At 33.5% G+C, this 19,418-nt stretch overlaps 1 protein-coding gene and 1 long non-coding RNA gene across 2 annotated transcripts in view; both read right to left on the bottom strand.

Annotated features, from left to right (window-relative positions):
• The window catches only part of LOC143909787 (uncharacterized), a 279,264-nt gene that overhangs the window by 167,722 nt on the left and 92,124 nt on the right, over positions 1 to 19,418 (bottom strand). The gene's annotated exons all lie outside the window — the stretch shown is intronic.
• Rab23 (RAS oncogene family member Rab23) lies at positions 742 to 17,689 on the bottom strand. The gene is made up of 7 exons (XM_077427956.1): positions 17,442 to 17,689; positions 3,814 to 3,934; positions 3,341 to 3,462; positions 2,307 to 2,469; positions 2,007 to 2,086; positions 1,613 to 1,788; positions 742 to 1,540 (listed from the first exon to the last, which is right to left on the bottom strand). Exons 2-7 carry the CDS (start codon positions 3,844 to 3,846, stop codon positions 1,422 to 1,424), a joined length of 693 nt encoding a protein of 230 aa, XP_077284082.1. The 5' UTR covers positions 3,847 to 3,934; positions 17,442 to 17,689; the 3' UTR covers positions 742 to 1,421.

Raw genomic sequence — 19,418 nt, 5'->3', positions numbered from 1 at the left:
AACATACATACATTTGTAGTTTAATATGGTGTGTATAGCTAAATATTTTTTTCTTAATATGGCTTTATTAGTTTGGTTTACTATCACGCGGAGAAAATAAAGTTATAAATAAAATAAAAATACTTCAGTGCATGTACATATGTACATAAACTGGTTGCTGACCACTGACAACCACTGCGTCGAACTTTTTTTCACCACTTCCCCGCTAGTTAACTTCCCCGCACGAAATTTGTATGTAAAGGCATATCTATGTATTCTATATCTATACGTTAGTATGATAGTTATCGTTAGTATGATGGACTTTTCGGCTGCCAGATGTTCCGTTATAGAGATTTTAGTGACTTTGTGACGAGTAATCACCGAACCCTAAAAATTACGGTCAAGTGAATTCTTGGTCACCTGTGAAACATCAAGTCTCGTTAAATGAACTGTCCCTGTCTTGTATCATCGGCTTGGTACTAAGAGTATATAAAATATATAAAAATGTTTAATCAATTGAAATTAATTAAATATATACATATGTACAATGTATATACATATTTCTGTAAACATAAAATTATCAAACTTATTCAAAGTTGATATCAAATTACATTCAAGTATAGAAACGGCGAGTTCATTTAACGAGAATTGGTGAAACCAGGCCCACCGAAATTTTTCTTGTTAGGGGAAACTAAAAGTACTAGTAAAATTTTTGGCTTTTGGTTTACCTTTTTCAGTATTGAATAAAATTAAACAAATGTTGGTATTTACATTTTTATTAAAAATAATAAGACTAAAAACGTTCGATTTACTTCATAAATAATAATATGTAGATATAATACATATATTTAAAAAAAATCATTTCACTAAGTTGGCATCAATTCTTTCAATATTCATAAATAACTGAATGATGAGGGAAAGGGGAGGGGAGAGGGAATCACTTTAATAAAACCCATAAATATTATATAATTCTTAAATGTTAAACATTATTTTAATTTTTGAATGCGTATAGACTTTTTTTGTACACTGTAAAAATTAGTGTCATTTTGGCATTACTTGTAAATACAATTAAATAATTTATTGGTATAAAGTATTAAATCAGGTACGAAAAGTTTTCCCATGTTTTTTTTAACATGACGAATACAAAAGTTATTTCTCATTTTGAATAATACCTAATTATAATATTTTATCATTGCACTACAATCTTACGAAAGCATAAAAAATAAATGCACAAAATATATAATTATATGTTATAGAAAGCTGTCGTTAGACCGATATGGATAAATTGAAAGCTAGATAAATTTAGGAAACCATGCCAAGATTTGAATCTTTCGAATTTAACCAAAATAACTATTATAATACAAGTTGCTATACATTGAACATTGGTCCTGCTTCATATTCACATATGAACTTATATTATTCTTTGAGGTATTAAAATCTCTTTACAATATTCTACATGCATTTCTTAATACTCTTTTCTTCTTAGATCCCCTATGCTTTCCTGGCCTTAAAACAATCGTACCATTTGTTGGATTTGTTAGGTGACTAGGATTAAATGCACCTGAAAAAACCAAGAGACATTTTAGATCACTTGAAGAAACGCACATGAGAAATCACAAAAGAAAATATTTACTGATGGCAATATGACGACGGGGCTCCACAATCTCGGACTCTTCATCCTGACGATGCAGCTCAGCTAGGCATCTGGAAGCCAAATGTCTAAATACAGCTCCAACATTCACATCCTCCTTCACAGATGCCCGCATTAGTCTACATCCCAAGGAGCGTGCCAGAAGCTCAGCTTCATCACTTAAACATGAAAAAAATTATTATGCAATGACATCGTGAAATATATACAAGTATACAAGAGGATCTAAAAAAACACCAAAAAGCAGAGTATTTTGATTTTGATGATTTAAAGTAATGTGTTTTTGAATATTGTGATTTGTACAGGAAAGATCATGGAATATAGTGAACAGATTGATTAGGATAGATTATTCAGATAGAAAATGATTCAAGTTCCTTACGGTCCTACAACGCTTTGATCCATCAAATCGATTTTATTCTGAACTATAACTGTCGGAATATCGCCACATTCATTTTCAACCTGAAATCAAAATATAAATGTATTATCGATCGAATTATGAAATTATGTCCGTCAAAATTGCCATTTTAAATTTAGCCTTTTCTGTAATCATAATGAAATCATTTTTGGTGGAACATAATCCCTTTTCCCAGCTTCAAATGTTCCCCAACTACTTTAATTTAATATACATAGCAACGACAATTCTGACGAGCAATTACAAAATAATTATATAAGGTAGTACTTTAAGTTTCCATGATTGGGCAGCTAGAAAAGAGTCTCTATCTGTGGTAGAAAACGCTAGAACGCAAGCTTGAGCTCCCCTGTAATATGCTTTTGTGATTGCGTCAAATTCTTCTTGGCCGGCTGTGTCCCATAACATCAGTCGAACTTCTTCACCATCCAATCTGTTTAATCATTATTATATATTTATTCATGCCAAAACTATTCAGGACAAATTGAACATGATTATTTTAAATTTCTGTCAAAATAAAAATAAAGTCTTTCCGTTATTACAGGGGCTATTGTTTTTAATATTATCATATTTAATAGTCCATATACGATATTTAAGTGGTCCTAAAAATTTGAGGTTCCAGTTATGTATGTATGTACATATAAAAGTTCAATCGACTCTATAATATAAATTATTCTGTATAATTCATTTTAATCCTTAATACATAGTAGATATGTACATATATATAAAAAAGATTCGGTGATTACATCGCAAAAGTAAATCGCTACCAGAATAACCACCGCTACAAAAATCGCGTGCGCGGATTTCCCGGCGCACGAAAATTTAGTGTACAGAAAAATCTGCGATAATATTATATTATTGCGCGAATGTTTTTTATATTAATAATAATAAAATCTCGAAAAAAAAAAACATAACATAAAAAGTTGTATGTGAGCCATTTATCTACAGATTTAAAACTTATTCGATACGCCAGTGCCACTGAAACGCTGTAACCAAATCCTCGAGCGGTATTAATAAATATAATTTATGAAGTATCTCATAAAATACTCGGTTTGACTATAGGATTAAATGTTTTAAAATAGATAACTGCGAACTGATATTTATCCGATCTGCATGGCTTGAGGCAGATCGCAGATGGCGTCGCTTGCTTCTCAAAATTAAATTGAATGAGGTTTCTTGTTACAGCGCAGAGACGCGCTAGCATATCAGGCAGTACATATGTACATAATTTATCTTTATTATAAATATTAGTTTTTTTTATATATAGAATGGATATTTTAATGATGTCTAAATATAATATTTACTCTATCTGTCTTTCCAAGAAGTCTACTCCAATTGTCTTTTTATATTCTCTTGTAAATGTGCCTTTGCAGTACCTCTGTATCATGCTTGACTTTCCTACACCACCATTTCCAACAATTACCACCTGAAAACAACAATACAATTGCCATAACGTTACAATAATATTCATTTATTTCAAATTCATTACATTGTAAGCACAAAAACAAAACAAAACTCTCACATTGATAATATAATCTTTAAGTAGTGTTAATTTATTTTTTACTCGGTAACAAATCCGATACGAATAGAGCGAAAATTTTTAGAAATTTCACATAAAAAATACGCAGACATGGCTCCGAGCAATATTTCACATAAAGTGAAAGCAACGTTGATAAGACTCTAAGCGCGATCTTATAAAACATCCCACTCATTACAATAATCCAGTGGCGTGCCAGCTGACAAACGATGGGCTATTTTTTTTTAAATAAAAATTCACCTTTAATGCTATCTCTAATTCTTCTTCCCTCATCTCTGGCACATCAAAAATAACATGGACGCAATAAATCCTGCATTATATTCTCGGGCGATTTTGCTTCATGACTCATCCGCACGATAACCTGCAATTAATAAATAAAAATAAATCAAAACTTTTTATCCACATTTTATTTTTTAAATAAAAATAACAGATTTCCCCAATGCGACAGTATAGCCAACTGTGTACGTATGCATTCAGAATAGCTATACTGTTTTCAGATTAAAAAGGCGTATTTTAAACATGAGTACTTTATCAATACCAATATATGAGTGTATAATTTAACAACTCGTGATATAAAATACGCCTTCATGAGATAAACTGGATATAAGCACATATTTATGTACATGCACACACTATTAATATATCAGGTGTAGAATGGATTTTATTTATATGGATCCGAATCAACAATTTGGTCAGACAAAATCAGCAAACTCTGATGAGAATATCGATTTAAATATTACTATCATCCGTATATTCAGGGGCGTCATTTGGCTGGGGTTTATATGCATTTATACCCAAATCTCTTTATAGATTTTTTATAATCATTTTACTATTAATTTCAATGATAAAAATATATAAGTATGATTATAAGAAATAGTTAAAATTCATATACACTTATTTTTTTAATATAATACACCCCCCCCCCCCCTATAAAGTCGTTTCTTACTGGTCAAAAGTGTTGCTCCCTCCCTGGGAAAAACCCCTGCGAATATTAATAACTAGTCACCGGAGCCTGAGGGGGCCGTGTATTGTTCAAAGGTTGTAAATGCATTGTTAAAGGTTTGCCGAACAATGGATAGCACTGTGACTATCCTACCTCTATTAATAGCATATATCTGAATAAATACATACAAACAACGAATAGCTTTTTTTTTCATTTTACTTTGATTTGAATCCATGGTTGATAGTAAATAACGTTACTCACTAAAACTTTATATACTGTTTTTAATATATTTATGTAAATTAAAGGAATAGTTCTTATATGTATAGCTACTATACCTAAACCTACATATGTACATGTGAAAGCAGGCCAAAAATAAAACTACTTTTAAATACCCATATCACATCTGACAAATAAGCAAGCAAAAACAATGCATGTTTTAATCAAATCACATTCGAATGCAACTGACGTCCAAATATGTGCATAATAATAACTGTATCGATCATAATAATAATTGGCCGTCAGATAATGTCGAAAAAAACACTTGGCGCTAACGGAACCTCTTTCGACACGTATAAATACAATCGTTAGTTACATTATATAATCGCATCTCTCTTTTTACGAGACGATTATGCTCGAAAATTGTCGTGCCAAGACCGGGCGAACGGTATTCGGTAGATAAACTTCAAATCTAATCCGTTAACTTGACAGAACGACATTCGATAGATTACCCACCAACTCGTAGACGCTAGCCGTTATCCAATCAAAAATGTAAAGGAACGCTCACACAGCTAAACCGAAAAGCCAACGCAGCGATCTTTTTATACTTTCTTAGTTTACTAATTAACTCTGACATGCTTTCGCACGCAACCATAACCTCAACTCACGCATCGTGAGTTCTGTCAAAAATCACGCACGTTAGAAGAGCAATTCAATATACTTTTTTTCCGTTAAGGCAATTGACAGCGCGTCAGTTTCAATGCACGAGTTGTTATCGGCGAAATAGTCACACGCTTGATTTAATTATATATCGAAACACACGAATTAAATAAGTCCAACGTTCATTACCGAGAATCTTAATATATAAAATGGTTATTTAGTGACATTGATTGTTCGTACAAACGCTACACCGACAATGCGCATGCGCTGTCTGTCAACTGACAGTTTTTTAAACGGTGCTCACTTTTTATCAAGTGCACGAATGCGTGCACCTACATAGTTTGTAATGTCTGAATTGATAACTACTTGACAAAAGCTCGAATACTTTAATTAGATAAGAATCAGCATACGTATTGCTTTTAAACGAATTCGATAGAAAAAAAGTAAAATTAGCCTTCAAATTTTCATTTTATTATCCTTCTTTAAACACTTTCTTACAACGAACAGAAACCTCACCCTAAAACAACGAAGGAGCAACTCTTATGTACATAAAAACGAGCTTAAACTTTATGAAGACCAAACAAAATTGTCAAAAATGTTATTCAGAAAGCAATAAAAAACCAATGTAGAAGACACTTCAATATAAGAGGCAGAAACAACCAAAGATAGGCGTTGGGACGATTCTTTTGGCATAACAAATGGTTTACTATTGTTAAACATGCTTTTTTACTCTCTGGCTTTGAACACTAATGGAGGGGTCTATTGTTATTTAAAAAGTATCTATCGATCGCCGAAGACTGGTAATAATATTTCAGCAAAGATGAAGAGGCAAAATTTGACACCGTGTATTTGTTACAGCCACTATCGCTTCCTACTGCCTTTTTTTTTAACGCTATTGTACATATATAAATAATCTAATTATAATAGTACATATATAAATAATAAACTAACAAGTATATAAAATTCATTCTCAGACGCTTTACAGATAAATATATGTATGGTTTTTTTTCTCCTTTTTCCTGATCTTTGTTCATTCCGTTTTAGCTTCTTAGGGCGAAATCACACAGAGCGGTACGTTGCACGCGTTTTTTTAGATACTTTTAAACATGCGAAAAAATTGCAGCATCTTTAGCACACAGTCCCAAAAATCACCCCCTGGGGTGTCTTCGGTGGTATTTTGTCCTTGTATTGATATAAGCTTGACAGTGATTGATAACGGTTAATCCCTTATTTTAAGAAATGTAGGAGAAACTTGTCGAGATCGTACAAATTAACAATGAACTGGGAACGCACTTTCTTGACTGGAAGCCACGAAGATATGCCGTGCCGTTGATCTCTGTGTGATTTCGTCGTTATCGTTATCTCTAAGTGGCGGCTACACACCCGGTTTATTTTTACATACCTCCTTTACGTTTCACTTACGATTACAATTCAGGAAAAAGTTTGCCTCTCATCCGATCGTTTTCATACTTTGCCATATTGCTCATTTTGGTCATCAATATAAGCAAATGGATCCTCCGCCATTACGATGGTGCAAAAATATCGTGTAAGATGCGTTTCAAATCTGCCCGGCGAGATAGTCGTTGACGTTTATCCGCCGTTTGTTTATTAGTTTTAAACATACATAGATGGCGGTAAGTAAAATAAAATTATTGTTTTTATTCAAAATAATAATTTTATATACAAATTATAGAAGAGGTATATTTTTAAATAACTTTTTTTTTTCAAATAACAAAAGACCCGTCTATTAGTGCTCAAATCAAGAGAGCAAAAGAGCATGGTTTTTTTTAAGAAATTGATAATAGTGAACCATTTTTGTGCGAAAAGCAACTGCGCTTAGCCGATTTATGGGTATCACATCTAAGTTCAAATGAAGAACCATTTCTTCTAAGAAGATGAACATCCACCTTTTATGTATTTGTAACAAATTAACAGTAATTAACGCCAAGAAACCAATATTTTACAAATTTTAACGAAACCACCCTGAAAACAATATCTGGCCTAGTAGTAGTATATAGCAGTTGGCCATTTGTTTATGCTATAGTAATATATGTATGGCTTTAATTGTAGTATTGAAATCCATGTGGCAAACTACATATGTACAGCACATAGACCAAACCAATTATGTTGGACCTCCCTCAACTTTGTTTGAACTCTGTGTTTGGTTTCGTGTGTGGTTTCGCGCATCGGAGCTCCCAACACTTCTGACCATATCAAAAATTCGACACGCGCTACAGACTATATAGTACATTCATATATAGGAGTTTGCAATGAATAAAAATAATAATGGTCGAATACAAAAAGAGAAGACGAAACAAAATAAAATCCCGTCGCGCTATCATTACGAATTACAAAGTTCGGTAATGGCGCATGTGCTTGCGTACTTCATGCTTTGATATTCAATAAATTAATAAATAATAAGCGGTCCACACACCGAAGAATTCTAAAACACAAAGAGCGAAAATATACGTGTGTTACAAAAGCAGACGACCGGAATGTGAACGGTAGTTTTATTAACGACATAACTCAACACCCCGACATATTATCATCTCGACGTACAAATGTAATATGTGTACATACACGTGCAGACAAAGTCCGTGGCACACGAGATGGTTGTCAAAAAAAAAAAAAATCAATAGAAAGTCCACACTCAAAAGCAGACCTGAAAGTATTGAGGAAAAAAAATTGCTTAAATTTGTCAGCTTTAAATGTAATGTGAAATGAGCCAGAAACTGACAGCTTTAGGAACGGGCCTGCTTTATCTCTCAGTGGTATTGTTTAGATAACTTTATCTGCATATATACTATTTAAGACCGGAAAGCGCATTGAAGCGAACTGTGCGATTGATTTTCCACAAATCGTTCAAAATAGATAATGCAGCCAAACTTCCTCATAACGACTGCATTATTCCTAATATCAAGAATAATTAACTTGTTTGTTTTATTATATGTGGAATCTAAATTTATTAAAATTAAGAGGGCTGTACACCCGAAACCCTAATTTTGTTACCGTTTTATTGAGTGTATGTATATATTGAGTGAATGCGACAATATATATCAATATATATATATTGAGTGAATGCGACAGTTGCGCTTCGACCAGATAAAACGTATTTTAAATTGACAAAATCGAGGTTTCGTATTCTACTATTTTCTCCTCCAAAACTGGACCAATTTTTAAAAAAATTTCATCATCGGTATGAGAAAGATACTTTCTGTGCATCTATCGGCGTATTTTTTTTTTAAATCGACCGTTAAATAAGCACACTGGACTCGTTTTGTGGGTGTAAAAAAGAGGCGATTTTATAGATGTTTGGCGGCTCCTAGCTCATATAAAAAATAATTGATCGAAAAAATAAAACGATAGATGCACCCCAATGGTGGATATCCATAGCATATTAAAAAATAATTTTTCTAGTGCCATAATTGAGGAAGGGAGAAGTATAGTACGTTTGTATGGACAAGGCGCTGCTGTCCAGCCCTCTTAAGATTCCAAAGAGTAAATGCAATTTAGAAGCACGCGAGTTCGTTTCGACATAAAAAAAATACTTGAGCGTTCTTCCGTTGCGCTACTGCTGACTATATAACTAGCTTTATTACCCGGCTTCGCTCGGTATTTGTAATATAAACCACTTAAACATGACTAATCTAATAGTAAACATTTTATTAAATTTATTTGAATAGTTTTATTTTATATAAATTTATTTGAATAATCATTTGTTTTTGTATTAAATTGACTGTCACGAACAAACAAACATATATAGTAAGTCTCTTATGAAAAATTATATGTACACCCCCGGGGTCTGCGCCCCCTAGGGGGGGGAGCCCTAAGGCTTCGCCCTCGGCGCCTACGCCCCCGGGAACTTCGAGTCCTTTGAATCGGAAAAAAGCGAATTATTTGTTCGATGACGTCAGAACAATAGACTGTCGACTATTAATTAAATTGACGAAAAATATGTAGGTACATAAAAATCATACGAACAAACTTTAGTGTTTTATATGTAAGATTGCTTTTGGAGTTAATAAAAAATTTAAAATATGCTCTTTTCTAGTAACAGTAATAAAAGTTAAAAAATATATCCTTTCTAGCAATCTCAATGGTCTTCAAGAACCCAAAATACATGCACACTTCTAATATATAATTTCGAAAGAGACTTTGTATGTAAGTATGTAAGTGTGTATGTATCTTTGGTTGGGAACTTCGTAAACAAAACAAAGTTTCTATGACGACAATTCAATTGGTTGAATATTATATTTTTTTCGATTCAAATAAATTTAATAAAAGTACAAATGAATATTTACTATTCATTCGCCATGTTTACGCTGTTTATATTTAAAATATAAATTTGTTTATATATAAAAATAAAACTGGGCGAAGCCGGGTAAAACAACTAGTATGGACATAAATAGAAATTGGATAAAAATATAAAAAATAATACTAAGAAAAATCATAAAAAATCTTTATAATTAAACGATGAACTGATAAAACAAGAAACCGATTTTAAATATCTTGGCAATATAATTATAGATGTCGATCTTGATAAAGCTTTAACAGATAGGATAAAAATCGAAATCATATTCTATATGATAATGATAAACAGAGATTGCCAATTTATGTTATTTCATTGAAACGGTTCCAACAAATTAGCAACCCTGTCCTATTTCTCGCAAAATTACAGTTTACAGCATTTCGAATTCGCTCATTCATAAAATTCAGCAAATTTTTCCATTAATGTCTCGCAAATTTCGAATTATTCAGCATCTCACCATTCAGTGATTTATACAAAAAAAAATACCGCGAAAATGAAAAATTATCGAAATTTATGTCTCTATGATGCTTTCTTAAAATTATTCTATAAATTGTTTATCGATGTTTCTAATTGGCCAGAAAGCCACATTGGGGTTTACCTGTTAGGCCTTCCTAGTTAGGATATCGAATCGATTAGGCATTTGAAATGTGGCTTCAGATAATAGTACTTCGCGTATCTTGAACCAGTACTCTGATATGTACAATGTTGAACGTCATAAACTTTCGTATCTCAGACTCGTTCTGCAGAATGTAATCAAGTTAAATCTCGAAGATAAAATTTCAGGACGTGAAGGCATTGGCCAGATCTATGTGTGATAAGTTTGATGTGTATGGTCTAAGATTTCTTCGAAGCGCCACTGTGCGAGTCACGGACTATTCAAATCTGGCGCTGCATTATTCATGCATATGCTCGTGTGTTGCCATTTAATTTATTTAATCTTCCATCAACGACAGTGTAAATAGACGTTCGCTGACAGCGCCATTTTGGGGCCACTGGGTTTCAGGTCGATAGTCTTCACTTTTTTCTCGTGAAGTAAAGTAGAATTAGCCGCTTAATGGATTTCTAATTATTGAAAAATAAACGTATCAAACTACCGAAACACTGAATTAAAGTAGTTTCGGCTTGAAAACACAACTCTTGCATGCATTTGAAGAATAATAACCTAAAAATGATTTATAATACACCCATATATACTAACTTGAAAAAACTGCATGCCATATATAATATTCCGTTTGTTACAGACATTACTAACAAACTAACCAGTAGATTCTATTACAGAATCACTAATAATAATACTAACACACTTGTGAAGAGTCTCGGTGATTACAACAAAATGTCTATACCCTTCAGGTATAACACACAGATTACCTAAACACAATCTGCTTTAGGTCATCGACTTTAGACAGTCTTTAATTAATATTATGTATTAGATGTATTATGAGCATTTATAAGAATTGTAAATAGGTTTTTGAGCTCTTTTTCCAATTACGCTATACATATTAACATTATAATAATATAATACTATGATTACTAACAAAATTAATTTAAAATTGTAAAATAGAAAATGATCAGTAGATCATTAGATATTAAAATAGATATAGGATGTATTTTGAACATAATTTAGTAATAATAAAAATCATTTAAAAATCAAAGAATAATAACATATTCAATACATCTAAAAACGTCACAATTATGTATAAGCGATACATTTCATTTTCATTGCAATTCCAATTTATCCAATAACCATCGGAATGAATTTATTATTAAAGTATTTGGAGCCGAGCAGAGCCAAGTACTATTGCCTGTGTACTATTATTTAAAGATTTCAGTTTGGGTACATGTCGCATTTTAAACACTAAGCAGCTATCCAATATATTGACAGTTATAGGAATGTTAGCAATCGAACTGTCAATTGGAAAACATATGGTGGTCTGAATTCTGGACCAATCGTGCATAGTCCGAAACGAATATTCGCAACATTTGATTAGGCCAATAGAACTCAAAGTCTCAAACCACCATATGTTATCGTTTAAAGCTGAAAATGTAATAGATGTGGTACCGTCGTCTGGTTGCCCCAATTATATAAAACTCTCTGTATGTTACAGTCGAAGTGTATTTTCAGTTTTAATATATTCCAACTGGCGTTTTAGATTATTCATATCCGAATACAATTCAACTGGTACATTATATCTCTACAAGCGCAAACACACTTTCAACAATGTGCGCCAGTTGTAATATAACAATTGAGTTTTGACAGCTGTGATGTTTTTACGAATGCTTTAGAATTCAATAATGCGTTAATATTTGCTAGGTATTACGAATAAAGGTAACGAGAATCGTATTACGATAACTCTAAAAATGTGACATTCTAACCCAATTTACTAGTCGAGTGACGTTTTAACAAAAACCCAACCTCTTCATCTAACCTGGTACCAACTTAAAGTTGAAGTGTATTTTCAGTTGAAATATATTCAAACCAGTTGGAATATAATTCGTCTTATGACTCAACTTACGTGGGTCAGACGGAATATATTCCAACTAGTAATACTATATAACTGAAAATACATTTCAAGTCTAACGGTAATTGATACCAGGTTAGATGGAATATATTCCAACTAGTCAAAATATATTTATACTGAAAGACACACTTCAACTATAACATATACATATATCAGTGGCGTGTCCACGCGGATAGTGCTATAGCAGACTATAATTTTACGGTTCCACTTCATTGAGCACCCCAACACTAAAATTCCTATAAAGCTCTAAAGATTTAGGGACAACTCATTATATCAAGTGATTTAATGCTGTCACGCGGAATTGGGTGCCGATGCGCGTGACAGTGCCGCCATACGGCAAATGTATGAAATCAAGCGCCGGGCTGAATGTGTTAAGTTAAGGCTGTGAGACAAAAACCTGGGAGATTTTCACGTCACGCTATATATAGTTCCAAATAAACCCAATTGATCAATATTTATTTACATACATATGTTTAAATGGGGTCTACGTGACGAGACAGAATGTTAAATTACAGAAAACACAAATATCGGAAGGCAAAGGTCGAAAATCGAAAGATCTTAAGTCGAAAGATCAAAAAAAAAAAATGGTGCATGGTAAACGGTACATACTCACGTACATACTCACTTAATTTGCGCGAGCAGGATACAACAGGAACAAGAGGAACATGCTTTTCCTCCCGTATTCTGCGCGCGCACATTAATACGGGAGGAAAAGCCTGTTCCTCTTGTTCCTGTTGTATCCTGCTCGCGAAAATTAAGCGAGTATGTACCGTTTACCATACACCATTTTTTTTTTGATCTATCGACTTAAGATCTTTCGAATTTCGATGTTTGCCTTCCGATATTTGCGTTTTCTGTAATTTAACATTCTGTCTCGTCACGCAGACCGGTTTAAATGTAGACTATTTAAACCCAAACAGAGCCAAGTATTTTCGTCACTAATTTGCATTTCGTCACTGCAAATTTCAAATCCGAAAAGAATACAAGTAAAAAAAAATGAATACGGACGTAGAGATGAATCATACAGGCTCACATTTTTCCAGTGTAAACACTCCTTAAGACTAACCGACATTCCAGCAAGTCGTCGCGTAAGTCTGTGCGATAATATTTGCACTTCAACAATGCCAAGAAAAAAGTGGTGTCTAATTAATAACAGTGACAATTCGATATTTGTATTTCCCCCGCGGTGATCTTCAGTCAGATGACCGATGATTTGTCGTGGGTACTGTACAAGTTTTTATTATTATTATATATATATATATATATATATATATATATATATATATATATATATATATATATATATACATATTTATTGATGTTTTTTTGAGCCCGCCGGTCGTTGAACACGTCTCGGTAAAAATTTTCGACTCCGCGTAATATTAATACACGATAGGGAAAAATTGAATTAAAATCACATTCGACGTGATCATAGCAATTTGTCTACGAGAAAGTCATCCGGTGGAAAATCAATGTCGTCGTCGGGAATTTTAATTGAATATTACGTACAAATTGGGGTTGTCGAAAAAGTTAATTTACTACAGCTTTCGAACAACTTGCTGGTTTGGTTTATTTCACTTTTTTTTTAATGTCGTTTCAACGGCGACCGTACCAAATTGAAGTATTTAATTTTATTGATATTATTATTATATACTAGCTGTATTACCGGGCTTCGCTCGGTATTTGTGATATAAACCGCTTAAACATGACCAATCTAATAGTAAACATTTTATTAAATTTATTTTAGTTTCATCTACATATATGTATATGTACATAGGGTTGCCAGATGGTATCCAAAAGAGGACATGTCCTCCTTTTCCATGTTTTGTCCTCCCATCCTCCCTTACCTACTGTAAGTCCTCCTTTTTGCTAAACATCGGGCGGGACTGGCGGGAGCCGAAAAAGGGGGCAGGGCTACAACGAAAACCTAAAATATGATGATTTAGTTTCATGCATTGAGTTCTTGAGCATCAGAGATGTGGAGATTGACGATGTTAAGCTACACGATCAATTTTGTAATTTGATTTCATTTCTTACATCAAAATCGGATGAAGATGGAGCATATTATGATTTGAAGTTGCTCGAGCAGTGGACAATCTACTTCAAAAGTGTTAAAATCATTGAATGTTTCTCAGAACTGCTCAAGATCTGCGAGTTTCATTTTTGTATAAGCGCACATAACGCAAATGTGGAAAGAGTTTTTTCACTGATTAATACTCAGTGGAGCAAAGAGAGGAATAGACCAAGTGTGCAGTCAGTTAAATCTTTAATTCTTACTCAATACAACTTCAAAAACATGACATGTGAAGATTTTTATAATTATTTGTTAAAAAACCAAGAACTTCTTTCCAAAATTGGCAGCTCGAAAGGTTACTCGTCATCTGATGTGCAATCTATCATTCGAGAAAACGAGAATTACGTTTAAAGCTGCCGTTCTGTTAATCTGGCGATTTTAGAGCGGATGCACCAAACCCAAATTAAATATGTAATAGGGATAATTGTGATGAAAATGAAGATAATGAGGAAGATGAAATGTCTACATGTGAAGAAACGGATTTTTAATTATTTAATACAGAAATGTTTGAAGAAAATCACTTTTCGATCGATAGTAATCTCTACGAAATTTTAGAAAACATCAGAAAAATAATAAGAATATTTAAGAAGTCACCGGCGAAATATACATTTTTACAAGAAATATAATGAAAAAAGAAAATAAAAAAATGAAATTATTATTGGAAGTAAAAACGAGGTGGAATTCAATGGCAATATATAATTTCAATACTGTTTCTAAGAATGAAATTGATATTTTGAAAATTTCTTTAATAACAGCAGAAGGAGTTTATAAATTTTTATCTTATATTTTATGTGTGTGTATTTTAGTTTTATATATTTTTTTAATTGTAAAATATTATGTATATAAATATAATGTAATTTATGCTAGTACATATGTAATTACCTTTTTTTAATTTTCGAATATATACGAATATTCGAATGGCTCTTGATTTAATATTCGATATTCGAATAGTTGAAGTTGACGAATATTTGGGATCCCTAGTTTCGACCAATGTGGGGATGAGAACTATAGCCAAGCTCTTCAAGTTTCAAAGATTTCAGTACAGCAAAAAATACAAAAATCCCAAAATTCGGTACGGAGGAAAAATTGCATCAATTTATCATGCTATCAAGCAAACATAATCGAAAGTTTACAGTACCAGATATCGCCTTTGAGACAGAGAAACGGTTTCAAAAATATATCGATCATCACTAGTCACCGGACCCAGAAGGTGCCGCGTATTGTTCAAAGGTTGTAAATGCATTGTTAAAGGTTTGCCGAACCTTTTTTACAAAGGATTTACAGCAATGGAACAATGGATAGCACTGTGACTATCCTACCTCTAATCATCACAGTCCAACGACGGCTAGGGAAGCGAATCTAGGAGGGCATATAGCAGATATTAAACCATTATTATAAATAGGCAACAAGCAGAAATGGCCAGCTTTGATTCTTCGGCATCGGAAATAGTCAATTGAAGATTGGTCAAAAGTGTTTTGGTAGGACGAATCGAAAGTTGAACTATTCGGTTCGAAAAGACGAGTTTACGTCCTGTTTTGACTATAAACGTTTTGGTCTTTAACATATGACCGGTAGTGTATGTACATATAATTATGTATATGCAAATACAATTTTGCAACTTTTTTTTTATTTAAATAGGGAATAATCACAAAACGAACGGTTTGAAATAATTTATTTTTGTTCAAGTACTAATACTACTGTGAATACTAATTCTCAAATTTTAATTCATAATTATCAAATAATTTCACAAAACAGCGTTGCATTAACAAGGCTAAAATAAATTTTACATAACGCTTATACGCATGAAAATACTGTGGCAAAAATTACGTAAGCATTAAAATCAAAAACTTTTGGTATCGAATGCTCACTCTAAAATTTAATATTATCGAAATTTCAAAATAATTTTAAATAGAAAAATTTTACTGTCTATTATAAACGTTTATTCAAAACTTGTTTATCAGTTTTGTTTCAATAAATTATGATCTATTTTGAAAGTAATAGGTGTTATTTAAATATTGCCAGGCCAAGAAAATGTATCATTTAAAATACTATGAATCTTAATCGATTATCTCCATAACTACGCTTAAACGCATGGAATACAATCAGAAATCAAAGTTTTATTTTGATATAGATTTATGTATTTACAATTTGAGTATATGGTGGTGTTGGGCATTGGTGGCCAATCCGTTTCTTTTCTCAGTTGGCCGATTATTTTTATCGACTTTTTTGTATTTGTCTGACCTTGGGAACTCTTAAATTAACGTGTAATGCATAGTTTCAACAAAAATATGTAAAATATAAAATTAACGATGTTTATATTAATTAAACTTCAATAATTGGTTATTAATATAATTGAGTATTCGGCGCCACCAAGAGAAATGTTTTTAAATTTATTTAAAAATAATTTTTACATTTCTCTGGTGCCACCCCCGAAATTTTATGTAGAATGCGGGCGATCGCCATGACACTTTTAAAAACTGTCAAACTACGATCAATTTACTTATAAAAATGTTGTTTATTGTGTGTTTTTGAATACATTGTGCAATTTTTAACGATGCACTCGCCCATTTCCCTTGCCTAGAGAAGATTTTATCGGACATACGTTAAAAAAACTAGCCAACTTTTGCCTCACCCTGGAAAAAGTTGAAACGAAATCCCTGCGAATGCGTCATATAAAATAATACAATCCAACAATTCACTTTGATCACTCCAATATAAACACTTCACTTATTTAATGAATAAATCATACTAAAAAATTACGTCCTCGATAACAAAACATATTCCATTAACCTCTCCTCATCCCACTCAGCCAACCGGTACGAATTTTATTTATTTATATATACTCGAGTGGACGCGGTCAAGTTAACTTTTTGAGTGTATTGAAGATGACATAAGACTTACAAGGGTAATGTAGGTACATATGGATATATACATGAACCGTGGAGATGATCCAATGCGTATTCGCATCGCGTACGTGTGGCGTTTTCTCACGATATCAAGACGAGGGTAAGCAACGTTGGGTGCGGCTACCTGACCATGGATTCCCTTGCAAATTCCCGATTTCTAAACAGACACACACCGCAGAAAATACCTGTGCACATATTATGTACACTGCGTGGGTACTACCATACTCATACTCATACTCACGGAGACGTGGAGTCACCAAGCGACGAAGCGGCAAGCTCGCATGCCGGCGTATGTTACGCCGGTCGCCGTGCTCTGAATGGAAACTCCTCGGATGGATGGAGGCTTTGGTCTCCGATGAGATCCGAGGATCTTCAATGAGATCCGAGTGGTCCTCGTGCCGAGGAATAGACGTTTGCAAGACACGAAAACCAGCAGCGACCGTCCGCCTCACCTGGCGGCCACGCAACAGGTGAGAGCTTCACATGCACGCCGTTTGCTGACACCAAAGCTTCTCGAATATCGCGAGAGACATCGACGAGCGACTATATGAGAAACCCAACTCGCAAATTTTTTCTTTTTTTTTCAACGTTTGTTACGGAAGTTGTAACGAATAAAAATACGCAGTGCCGGCCTTACACCCAATTGCGCCCTCGGGCAATTTTTTCTAAACACCCTTAGAAAAAAAAATGGATCACCATCCTCCTTTTTCCGGGCTTGGGACCTTGCTACTAGAGCAGTGCTACTCAAACTATTTCAGCTGGCGGACCAGTATTTTTTTTTTAAGTAATCATCACCGACCAGCATCATATTTTAAAATAAAACGTTATATAGTATGTATGTATATGGTTGAAAACTTGTAAACAAATAAAAATAAAATAAAATATAAGTAGTCAAATTCGTGGATCGTGGTGACGATTAGGTGTGGTGGAAAATAGAAATTTGTCAAATGACAACTGATTATATCGTTTCCTATCAGAGTTTGCCAATTTTCTCTGATTTCATTGTTGAAACGGTTCCCGGAAAAAAAATTGGCTAAAATTCCTTCCTACCTACTATGTCACCACTATTTGAAATTTGATTGATGTACAATAAAAATTTATGTACAATTCATAGATGTCTCGTTAATTTGCAAGTTTTTTCAGTGTCTCGCAATTCAACGACTTATAATAAAAATGCTGCATTTGTATTTGTAATTGGCCAGGAAGGCGCATTGGGATTTACCTGTAAGGCCTTCCTGGTATATATGTAAAATAAAAATAAAATAAATAAATATCGCGCAAAGCGGTCTCCGTGACTTGACAGACTGTTAAATGACAGAAAACGCAAATATCGGAAGGCAAAGATCGAAAATCGAAAGATCTTAAGTCGAAAGATCAAAAAAAAAAGGGTGCATTGTAAACGGTACATACTCATTTGATTTGCGTGAGCAGGATACAACAGGAACAAGAGGAACAGGCTTTTTCTCCCGTATTAATGTGCGCGCGCAGAATACGGGAGGAAAAGCATGTTCCTCTTGTTCCTGTTGTATCCTGCTCGCGCAAATCAAATGAGTATGTACCGTTTACAATGCACCCTTTTTTTTTTGATCTTTCGACTTAAGATCTTTCGATTTTCGATCTTTGCCTTCCGATATTTGCGTTTTCTGTCATTTAACAGTCTGTCAAGTCACGGAGACCCCGCGCAAAGACGTCATATTAAGCTCCTCTCCTCCTTCGTAAATAATATCAGCCAAATTGTGAAACATGTCATAGCAATCTTTTGAAACACGAATCTTCCATGTTTTCAGTTTTCGTTTCAACCCATCTGTATTGTCTGCCATTGTGAAACAAAATGACATTATTCCTTGCATGGATAAGTTAAGGTCATTCAAAATGCAAAAAATATCTGTCAAATAAGCTAGCTTGGTTATCCAGTCTATATTTTGAAATAGTTCTGACATAAGCTATTGTTTTATTTTTTTAATTACGTCTTTCTCCACGAACCAGTAATGGGCCGCCGACCATAGTTTGAGTAGCACTGTACTAGAGGCAGCACCGGAAGCGTGCTTTTTCCAGGTATCAGGGCGTTTTGGGTATATTTTCCAGGAAACAGGGCAAACTACAAAGCTAGAGTGCAAAACAAAGGTTCATCATAAAAATGAATAATGAACAAAGAATGGCGCAAACTTGGTCCGCTCTTTACTTGCTACAGTATCAGGTAGACTGCGGATAGAGACCG

Source organism: Arctopsyche grandis, chromosome 3 (assembly GCF_051622035.1).
Source record: "Arctopsyche grandis isolate Sample6627 chromosome 3, ASM5162203v2, whole genome shotgun sequence".
Lineage (NCBI taxonomy): Eukaryota > Metazoa > Arthropoda > Insecta > Trichoptera > Hydropsychidae > Arctopsyche > Arctopsyche grandis.
This window is presented reverse-complemented; position numbering and strand designations above follow the sequence as displayed.

Bases quoted from the DNA above. Each gene is read 5' to 3' on its own strand.
- Rab23 (XM_077427956.1), bottom strand. From the start codon at position 3,846: ATGAGGGAAGAAGAATTAGAGATAGCATTAAAG. The intron at 3,463-3,813 runs GTGAATTTTTAT...TGTTGTTTTCAG, and splicing joins AATTAGAGATAGCATTAAAG to GTGGTAATTGTTGGAAATGG. The intron at 2,470-3,340 runs GTAAATATTATA...ATGATTAAACAG, and splicing joins TTCTTGGAAAGACAGATAGA to ATTGGATGGTGAAGAAGTTC.